The sequence below is a fragment of the Camellia sinensis genome, chromosome 3 (genome assembly GCF_055761805.1).
Source record: "Camellia sinensis isolate YWXY chromosome 3, ASM5576180v1, whole genome shotgun sequence".
In the NCBI taxonomy this organism is placed as follows: Eukaryota; Viridiplantae; Streptophyta; class Magnoliopsida; order Ericales; family Theaceae; genus Camellia; species Camellia sinensis.
Genome location: NC_138963.1, coordinates 144,111,515 through 144,122,848, shown reverse-complemented (window position 1 = coordinate 144,122,848; position 11,334 = coordinate 144,111,515). Strand labels below are relative to the sequence as shown.

The window sequence follows — 11,334 nt, the reverse complement described above, 5'->3', positions numbered from 1 at the left end:
ACATTTTGCTAGTCTTGGAGCAAAATAAACTAAAAAGAAATGAAAAGAAAATGTATCCATACTATTTTTTTTTTTTTTTTTTTGATAACCGAGTATCCGGGCCAGCACCCCTTCGGAGTGACGCACCTCGACTAATCTCGGGGCCCTGAGCCGATCGACCGGGCAAAGACGCAGTGGCCCGCCAGTAGCCAGCTGGGGGTGGGATTCGAACCTGAGATCTAGAGAGGAGCAAACTCCTAGGTCCCTGGTCCCTTGCCCTCAACCAACTAGGCTACCCTTGCGGGTTTGTATCCATACTATTTTTGTAGAAAATACAATTATATTTAGTGTATGCAACTAGTCTTTAAACTCTTAGGTTTCTCCTATGGACGAGTTGTAATCTTGTGAGGGTTTATAATGAATATACTTACAAAATTCATTTTTTTATTTTTTATTTTTTATGGTAACACATACATTTTCAGTTTTTAATTTATATTTATAAAAATTTTAAAAACTCAAATAAAAACTTGTTTGGTAAATTTTTAATTTATAAATCGGTGGTCTCAGTTTATAAATTTGGCTAAAAAATGTAAACTCAAAAAATGTGTTTTCGTTTTGAGTTTTGAGTTTTTTTTTTTTTTACCATCCAACACTAGCCGCCGGCACCCGCCACCCGCCACCAGCACCACCGCCACCACCACTACCATCACCCACCACCCACCCGCCGCCATCACCACCCGCCACTGCCACCACCACCACCCACTTGCCACCACCCGCCACCGTCACCCACCCACCCACCATCACCACCACCCGCCCGCTACCACACACCACCACCCGCCATCCACCACCCACCTGCCACCACCATCCACCCACCCGTCACCGCTTTCCACCACCGTCTTCTTCTAACACAACCCGCCACTTGCCATCACTTTCCACCATCGTCTTCCGCCATCACCACTCACCCACCTGCCACTTGCCACCACTTTCCACCACCGTCTTCTACCACCATCATCCACCACCTGCCACCATTTTTCACCATCGTCTTCCGCCACCACCACCTACCATCATTTTCCACCACCGTCTTCCGCCGTCACCACTCGTCACCACTTGCCATTTCTCACTTTTTTTTTTATATTTTTAAATTTTTTTAAACATTTTGTCTAAACTAAACGCGTTTGTAGTTTATGTTTTTCTAAAAATAAATAAAAACCAGTTTATAAAAATTTTGTTAATATAAACTGAAAACGTAAACGTTACCAAACAGTAAACTACAAGATGTAAATATGAGGATAAATTATTTAAATATTTTAAATTTGTAGGCAAAGAGGTTTGACACAACAAATAAATATGTACAAATAACAGTATTTACAAATAAATAGATATTTTCTTTTAAATTATGTCTCTTTCTTTTCAATGTCTTTTTTATTTTTCTCTTTTCTTGGTTCTAATAAAACTTATAATTAGATTTTAGTCTGGTCCATTATCAATTAGATTAACATAATGTAAAAAAATTAAGAATAAAATTAATGCAATTAAAACTACAAAGAATAGTTTACAATTTTTTTTAATAAGAATTGCTTTGATAAATCATAACATCATAGCAAATTTTAATTTGTATTATGGCACATGAATAAGGAGCAAAAATGCTAAACAACAAATATTTTTTCAAGTTGATTAAAAATTCAAGTTAAACTTGATATGCTGGATAGAATTGTAATAGACTAATGCTTGGGCTCGACATATCGAGACTCGAATCCCTTGAATTTTTATTTTTTATTTTTTTTGGGGGGGGCTGTGTGGGTTTAGTTGTTTTTTTATATTCGTTGGGTTGTGTTGATTTTTTTTTTTTTTTCTTTATTTTTTTGAAGGGTGGTTATATGAAAAGGTGTGTCAAAAAATTAAATATAAAATTAGATTAGTTGAGTGATAAAATTAACTGATCATTTAAACTGTTGGTTAAAATTTATTAATTCTATATAATTTTGTACCCAACTCACTCACCTTATTAAAACTGAATTGATATGAGATATCTAATTTTTTAACAACTATATACATAACTACCCTTCCAAAAAAAAAATCAAAACATTCAAGCCCCGCTTTATCGAGGCCCCTAGCACTGCTCTTAAAACATACAGTGAGGAAGAATTATTAATTGAGACCATTGAGAGGGAGAGAGAGTGATTGCTTAGCTTGTCTCAAATACAAGTGATTGATTAGCTTGCCTCAAATGCAAGTGATCTAGTTAGTAGTTAAAAAGAGGGTGAAACAGACTACAAACTAATACTACTTAGATTTTCTACACAATTTTTTTTTTCTTCTTACTTTTCATACAGATGATATGTAGGAGTATTTATTAATCATAATAATTAAAACGAGAGAGAGAGAAAGAGAGAGAGAGAGAGAGAGAGAGAGGGGGGAGCTAAGCCAAGAGCCAGAAGTTCTTTTGCCATCTGGTGCTAATGAGGTAACCACCAATGCCTTTGCTCTGTTTCCTGACCCCAATTGTCAAGCAACACTCCACACTGTTAATACACTGCTCCACTAACTCCTCCGACTTGCTGCTCCCACACAAACTGCAATCATCAAATTATTCCACCTCAAACACACACACATATTTTCCTTTTTTCTAATTATATGATTAATTAAAAAAAATGATTTGAATGTTATAAATATTTTTTTAATAGTAGTCTAGTAGTAAGAAAAATTAGAGTGGAACTGACCAATTGATGAGGGAAGAGGGCTTCTTCTGACCCAAGACAAGGACAGAGACCTCTAGCTTCTTCACTTGGCTCATCACTGTAGCCAGATTTGGACCTTGTATCACCAATGCTTCTACTTCCACCTATATAAAAATAAAAAAAAAATCAAATTAAATCTTTTTTGTTGCTATATCAATCAAATTAAACACCCCATAAAATCAAATCAAATTCAACATACAAAAAGATAAAATGAAAATGATAAATAGATATGACAACAAACTGGGAAACAATATAAAAGGAGAAAAAGGTAAATACATCTGAAAAACTCACGTCCGTCCTCTGGAAAAGAAAATACTGAAAAAGATGACAATGAAAACAGAGGATACATGTCTCTCTTTTCCCAGTGAAAAAAAAAAAAAAAGAGCGGCAAAAAAGCAAGACTCAAATAAATAAAGAAAAATTTCTGATTTCACTCCCTCACATAGCACTGAAAAAGTTTAAACAAAAGTAGAAAGAATAGGATCTGGGAATCAAAAAAATAAAAAAATATGAGAAGACCTCCCCCTCTTTGTCTCCCTGTAAACAAATTAGATTTAGATCTATCAAATCAAAAGAAAAGAAAAGACCCATTTGAGCCATTTCTAACTGTGGTTTATGTTGATCCCAGTAACTACCAATATATGCATATGTATATAAAAGCATGTATAGATAGATCCATTTGATTATGAGCTTGAAAGTGAACAAACATGAATATGTCTTTTTGAAGATTATAAGCTTGAAAGTGAACAAATATATGTGTGTGTGTATATGCATACCTCAGGCTTACAAGCCTTGCAAAGAGAACCAAGAGAGCTGGCAAGGTAAGGAGAGGTGGAGGAGGAGGAAGAGTCAGAAGGCCTCTCAGAGGAAGGAGGGGGGATAATGTGAAGGAGAGTGAGGAGATCACCCTTGTTGGTGACATGTGTGAGTGCCCACATCATTGCATGCTTTGAATGTGAGCTCTGATCCACCACCACCATCACTCTCTTCCTCATCATCATACCACCACCACCACCATTCTGATCACCTCCACCACCATTCCCATAATACATGTTCAGCCCTTCCATTTGCTTCAAACCACCACCAGTACCCCACCTCTTGGATGTTGATTTCCAACCCTCTCTTCCACTTAACTGCCTCAAAAATGAATCTGAACTTGGCATTTTGTGTCTCACCCTTTTTCCCCCCCTACTTTCACTCTTCTCAAATCTTGTCTTTAATCTATAGTGTCTATATTCTCAAATGTAAATTGCTCAGTATCTAAAAGGCGAGAGAGAGAGAGAGAGAGAGAACAGCTAAGCTGTATGTAATAGAGAGAGAGAGAGAGAAAGAAAGAGAGTAATGGATGGGGAGGCGATGGGTAGTGATGATGATGCGAAGCCATGATTTTATTGCTATCTTTTATTGCAGGGTAAAGTCACGGGAAGCACTGGCTAGTTGTGTCTTTTAGCAAGGAAAAGAGAAAAATAATTTTACACTATGATATATTAAACATTATAGTCCAGTTATTTTGATGATGACATGGTGGATTCCTTTCTAGTACAATCTATTTTTTAAATATTTTGATCAGATTCTTCTGCCACATTATTTTAACATATTCTCTCATCAGTCATAATAATCTGTTTCTGTCCTTTCAACATTTTTCATGTTTATATTATATTGTATAGATATAGTAAACTGTAAATTATCATTCACTAAGTCCGGACATAAGATTATTCAACCCGTCCAAATCACTTTACCCGATCCGATCCACATACGTATGGATGGTTTCATAAATACATGAGTAAGTTAGTTTTTTTGTTTTTTTGACTATTTGAGCCTGGACTCAAAAGCTTAGTTTGGGAAGGACTTTTTAATTTTTTGACTTTTTTAACTTTTTTTGTGAGAGAAGAGTAATGTTTATGGGTTGGATGTGATGTTCTATCTGTTGTGGCTCAAATAGCCTATTCTGTCTTTTGTGGCTCAAAGAGCCAAAATATCCCAAATGAGCTCTTCCCAAACGACACCTAAGATTGGATCTGATTTAAATTTTAGTTGATTTTCAGGTTGTTGATGGGTTGCGGGTTTGAACCGCACCACCCAACCACCCCGCATTAACCTCTTCTTTTTGTTTTTCAAAGTCGGTTTTCCTAGTAATTTTGTTGCCGACCCTTTTCTTTATGCTTAGGTAAATTTCATTTTCAATTTTTTTTTTCTTTCTCTTCCTTTTCTTTAATTTATTCATTTGTTATTTCGTTCCCATCTGTGTAGATGTATTTATAATTTACATATATTATAGATGTGTATTTGATTTCTATGAATTGAAGATGGCATCTAATTAAAGTTGGTTTTTGTCTTCAATGCGCAATGAAACAGTACCATTGATAAGGAGCTGGTGGTAATGTTGATTTTTTTTATTATTTCTTTGAATAATAAGTTTTGATCTTACTGTGTCAGAAATTAATTTTGTTGTGTTTTTAATTTTATAAGTTTTAATTCATTAATTAATATGTTGGAGCATTTTAGCAAAATTGGAAGAAAATGACCAAAATAAATATTTACAAAATGACAAAAAAAAAAACTCAAAAATTAATTTTTAAAGGAAAAAATCCAAACCGCAAACCGCTCGCAACCTCCCGCACATCCGCAAACTCTATTCACACAAACTCCAAATTGTACTGCGGACAGTTGCAGTTTGACTTTTTTCCAAATCGCATAAATACGAACTGGTCAAAATCGAACCATAAACCGCACAAATTCGATCTGCGAACACCCCTAACATTCACACCTTATAGAGATATTCACACGGTGGCAGGAGCGGAGTCAAGATTTTTTTGGGTGAGAGTCATTTTGTTAAAGAAAAAGTATAAGATAAATTTATTAAGCAGTCAATGAATTTATTAGAGTTTTATTTTATTAAATTGTTATTAAAAACTAGTCAATAGAAGTTAATTGGACCAAATAAAAATAAGAGATTAATTTTAATTAAATATTATTTGTATGAATTTTATGATTACGAAGGTTAAAATGTAAGAATTTATAGATAAAAGTTAAGATAATATTTGGTAAAAGTTAAAAAAATCTTAATATAATTAATTTATTATATAATATCCTTAGGTAAAGTTCTACAAATGATTCCATTAAATACATTATAGAAACTCATATATAAACTATATTGGACCGGATTAAATTTTTTCAATAATGTTATAACTTTTTTTTTTTTGGAACTACAATAATGTTAGAATGATTATCTTTTTTATCACAATTTATTTATTACTTTAACCACTCATATTTGATACTAATATAGCACTAACACATAAGAGGATAAATAATACATAATAAAAAAATATCATCACCATAATATTATTGTAAATATTTTCTTTGAACAGTAACTCTATTATATTAGGGTTTTTTATAAAAAAAAAATTAAATGTCGGATTGAAATTGGAGGGGCCATTATGTAATATATAAAATAAAATAAAAAAAAATTGACAAAAGTATACATATAAAATAAAGGGCAAATTACATATACTTCCCTTGAGGTTTGGCTAAATTACAAATACCCCTGAGGTTTCAGAAATTACATCCCGTCCCCTAAGATTTGTATTTTCATAACAATTTGCCCCCTGATGTTTAAATTTCATAACAAATTACCCCCTAATTTGTTATGCAAATATAGCATTCATGGGAGAATTTGTAATTTCTCAAACCTCAGGGGTATTTGTAATTTAGCCAAACCTCGAGGGGTATATGTAATTTGCCCTAAAATAAATTTTTTGCAAAAAGTTGAAGGGGGCAGGATCCCCCTGACCCCCCTGCCTCCGCCCCTGCACGGTGGTGTTATGTTTCCCTTTACCTTTTTGTTTCTTGTTAAGGCAGTGATGGTGTGGAAAAAATTGAGAAGGTGACCTTTGTCGGATTGAAAATGAAGGGATAATTTGTTCTTATTAAAAATAGTAATTATAAATTTAAATTTTTTGTTATCTAAAATATCATTTTATGATTTAAATTTATTTTATATATAGATTTCATATTACACATATTTAATTTCACCTATAGTTTTTTTGTCTTAAAAAAAATATATAATTTTTTTAGGTATAAATCTGAACAGATTGGCCTACTTTGTCAATATTCTATAAATATTTAAGAGTTTTAAATAAGTTTAAAAAGTTGCAAATTGTAGTTTAAGTATTGCCAAAACAAAGTCATAATTTATTAAGTTGAAACAACTAAAATTAATTAACTAAAATCAGAATGATAAATACTTTTTAGAAAAAATTAGTCTAAGGTCTCTCTCCCATTTTTAATAATGGAAGAGATCCACAATATTATTTTATGATGTCTAAGGTCCCTCAATTCCCAACACCCATATATCACAGAGAAATTTGATTCCCTTAAATCAAACCGCCTCTCCCTCTCTTCTTTTCTCTTTGCTCTTCTCTCTCCGACGAACTCTACCTCCATCATCAGAGTTCATCGTCATCATTTGTACTGGACCGGACCGGATACAGTAATCAAGTATATGACAGATGGTATGCTTCTGAGAGAGATTTTGATTGATGAGAATTTATCTCAGTATTCAGTTATAATACTTGATGAAGCTCATGAGAGGACAATCCACATTGATGTCCTTTTTGGATTGTTGAAGCAGCTTGTAAAGATGAGACTTGACCTTCGATTGATTGTCACATCTGTCACATTAGATGCAGAGAAATTTTCAAGTTATTCCTTTAACTGCAATATCTTTACAATTCTTGGAAGAACTTATTCGATGGAAATACTCTACACCAAATAGTCAGAAAGTGACTACCTAGATATATCTCTAATCACTGTTATAGAGATCCACTTGACAGAACCTGAGTGTGATATCCTCCTCTTCTTGACTGGTCAAGAGGAGATTGCTCTCTCTCTCTCTCTCTCTCTCTCTCTCACACACACACACACACACACAACTCATACACATATAAACATCCATGTATATAGTATAAAGTTAAACTGTTTGACAAAATGCTTCTTAGAACTCCAAAACACATATCTATGAGATTTGGTTTGACAAAACTCTTTTTAGAACTGTAAAACATAAAGCTATGAGCTTTGAAGCTAACTTGTTTGATAAAATGTTTCTTAGAAAAATAATCATAGAGAAAAACAATTACAATTTTCTCTAGTTTGTTCAAAACACAGAGAAAATTATGATTGTTTTTTTGTTTCTAGGTAGCCCAAATTTCTCTGGTTTGGTTTGATTTTGAATGACCAATAATAAAGAAGTTTAGATAACCAAGAAATATTTCCTAGTAGGTAACTAGAGAAATTCTTTGATTTTGAATGACCAATAATGGCTATGAGAAATTTGGAGAATCAGAAGCTTCTTCTGCAACCATATATCCAAAGAAAAAATATTAGAGAGTGAGAGAGAGTTTAGGCTAAGATGAGACTTGAACTTACTTTGTCCAAAGAAATTAGAGCGGGAAATCCAGAGAAATTTGGCGAGAATTTCTCTGGACAGTGGGAAGTCCAGAGAAATTTGGAGAGAAGTCTAGAGAAATTTGGCGAGAATTTCTTTGGATAGTGGGAAGTCCAGATAAATTTGAAAAGAAGTCCAGAGAAATTTGGAAAGAAGTCCAGAAAAATTTGGAGAGAATTTCTCTGGACAGTGGGAAGTCCAGAGAAATTTGAAAAGAAGTCCAGAAAAATTTAAGTCCAGAGAAATTCTCTCCAAATTGTACTTTTTACTATTATTAATTTTTAAATTGTAATACATTCTACCAAAAGGACTCAAAAACTGAGAAAGTAATCTTATCCCTATATATTATTTTTAACAAAATTGGAGAACAAAATCTAAGCGAGATAAGGGATGCCCTCTTTTTTTTTTTTTTTTTTTTTTTTTTTAAAATCATAAGGGATGCTTATAACTTAAAAGAGGTGAATATAATTTATTTTAATTTGTGAGTCTGTACCAGATTATTTGGTGTAACTTCTCTTTATAACTTTTTAAGCATTAAATAGGTTAAATAAGCTAAAAAAATTTGATTATCTAAAAGTTAAAAGAGAGGTGCTTTTAGTTTATATTTGTTTATTATCAACTTTTAACTTATAATAATCTATATAAATAATGAACAAGATAAATTCTTAGCTTAAATACATCTTTTAGATGGACAATGTTTGATCAATTCGAGTCCCTTCATGTATATATGGTGGCATTTTTTTTTTTTATATGTTTGGCTATTTTTTTTTTATTTTGATTCGAATCTCTTCATGTATATGGTGGCATCTATCCTTTTTTATTATTAGGGTAAATTACACTTTCTCTTTTTTATGTTTTGCCATTTTCTAGTTTTGACCTTTCAAGTTTAAAGTTTTTCTTAATTTACTCCAAAAACTAATTTATGTTTAAAATTATACAGAAAATGACACATTGACAACTATGTGCCATAAAAATATTATATATATAACTCACACCTGTAATATAAACTCAAATCCCAAAATAATATATGTTTTATGTCATATGGCAACTGACGTGAAGTTTTTTATCTAATTTTAAACAAAAATTAATTTTATGAGTAAATTAAAAAAACATAAAACATAAAAAGTCAAATCATAAAAACAAAAAATTCATACGCCAAAATTATAAAAAATAAAATAAAATAAAATAAAAAAGAGAAATAACAATTCAATGTAAAAGTACAAAAAAAATAAAATAAAAAATACACATAAGTTGAAAGCTTTATAAACATTAATAATTATAATTCTAAAGTTTTCTATGCATTTGTAAAAAAAAAAATTCTGATCCCACTGGGATGTACTTTTCCCATTAAAAAATAACTTAGGGCTCATTTGACAACACCATAAATGACTTATTAGTTTATTTAGCTCATATCTCCTCTATTTTTTAGTATGTTTTTTAATAATAAGTAAAAAAATAAACTTATAAGTCATCCAAAACAACCCTAAACATAAAAAGGCAAAATATAATGAGGACTTACTAGGATAAGTAGAATCAATTTGGACGGATAAGCAAAAAAAAAAAAAAAAAAAAAAAAAAAAGAGACTAGGCAGATAAGCAAAAATATAAGGACAGATAAATTTGATTTGGACAAATAACTAAAAAATACTAGGACAAATAGATTAAAATAATTTAGACAGATAGATTAAAAATATTAAAATAATTTGGACAGATAGATTAAAAATAAAAATAAAATATTAGCATATATAGGTTAAAATAATTTGGAGTGATATGTTAAAAAATGTTGAGAAAGATATGTTAAAATAATTTAGATAGATAGATAGATTCAAAAAATTGAACAAATAGATAAAAATTTAGATAGATAAGTGATATTTATAGAACTAAATTTTTTAAGAAAAATGTTTGAGGGTCACAATTTTTGTGGCTACAATGGCTCAAAACTGTCAAAAACGACGTCGTTTTTGGTGCAAAAATGCCAAAACGACATCGTTTTGACAGTTTTGAGCCATTGTAACCACAAAAATTGTGACCCTCTAGTATTGTTGATTTTTTAAATCCTTGCGCAGGGCTTTGGATCAACAAATTAGTCCTTATGTCCTCAACAGAATCACCTTGTATCCTCAAATGACTTGTTCGGTTGAAAATGTCATTTATGAAGAATATTTTATATAATTTACCTTTATTATTATGGAGATTTATGAAGAAATTTTTTCTTCAAGTACTTATATCTCAATTACTCTATAATATAATATTATATTTTAATAAATTATATTATTTAGACATTTGATTAATCTTAATTCTCATATTTAATATGTTTTATTAACAATTTTATTTTTACAAATATTTTTTGAGCGCTTAACAATTTAGTGATGTAAATATTCACATCGACAGTGTAAATGTTCATATAATATAATATTTACACTGTTAACGTGAATGTTGTTAGTTGGATATTTTATCTTTTGAGTGTTTAACAATTTGGTGATATGAATATTCATATTAACAGTGTAAATATTCACATCAGGTAACATTCACACTGTTAGCGTGAATATTGTTAGTAGGATATTTTGTTAAGGAAAATGTCTCGTAGCTCAAATTTTGTGGCTCAAAAGTGGCTCAAATGGCCAAAACGACGTAGTTTTGGCCATTTTTATGTTGTTCTGTACTCAAAACGACGTCGTTTTGACCATTTGAGCCACTTTTGAGCCACAAAATTTGAGCTACGTAGCATTGTCGGTTTGTTAATTATGGGCTCTCTTGAGAAGTGGATTAGTAGTCAGTTTCTATCTTTTAATTTATTTTGAGTTGCATCATATCATCTCTTACATTTTTTATACGTTTTTTTTTAAAAAAAAATTAAAAATTAAAAATTCACTTTTAACGATCTTCTTCAAACAACTTAGAACATAAAAAAATAAAATAAAATAATTTAAACTAAATAAAATATAACTAGGTAAATGGGAATTTAAGAATAAATATCCCTTATTACTATTATTATTATTTTTTTTTTTCCAGACGTTGGGTGCCCCTGGGTGTCCCCCGCACGGTCGCCCTTAAAACCATATGATTACCAAAGCCCCCATGTCTCGCTAGGTCGCCCTGCCTGCATCTAACCTTTTCTCAGCACTGACCATAACATAGGCCCGTTTGGTGTAGCTGTTAAAATAATTTATAAAT

At 31.4% G+C, this 11,334-nt stretch overlaps 1 protein-coding gene across 1 annotated transcript; it reads right to left on the bottom strand.

The window, feature by feature from the left end:
* Positions 1 to 2,109: 2,109 nt before the first annotated feature.
* Positions 2,110 to 4,136, bottom strand: LOC114313416 (Adenine nucleotide alpha hydrolases-like superfamily protein). The gene is made up of 3 exons (XM_082921076.1): positions 3,494 to 4,136; positions 2,700 to 2,821; positions 2,110 to 2,552 (listed from the first exon to the last, which is right to left on the bottom strand). The coding sequence occupies exons 1-3, from the start codon at positions 3,878 to 3,880 to the stop codon at positions 2,399 to 2,401; spliced, it is 663 nt and encodes a 220-aa protein (XP_082777202.1). The 5' UTR covers positions 3,881 to 4,136; the 3' UTR covers positions 2,110 to 2,398.
* Positions 4,137 to 11,334: the final 7,198 nt, after the last annotated feature.

What these genes read in the sequence shown, in the direction of transcription:
- LOC114313416 (XM_082921076.1), bottom strand. Translation starts at nt 3,880, where the DNA reads ATGCCAAGTTCAGATTCATTTTTGAGGCAGTTAAGTGGAAGAGAGGGT. An exon ending in GCAAGGCTTGTAAGCCTGAG is followed by an intron (nt 2,822 to 3,493) that starts GTATGCATATAC and finishes ATTTTTATATAG; the next exon opens with GTGGAAGTAGAAGCATTGGT. An exon ending in CCCTCTTCCCTCATCAATTG is followed by an intron (nt 2,553 to 2,699) that starts GTCAGTTCCACT and finishes TGATGATTGCAG; the next exon opens with TTTGTGTGGGAGCAGCAAGT.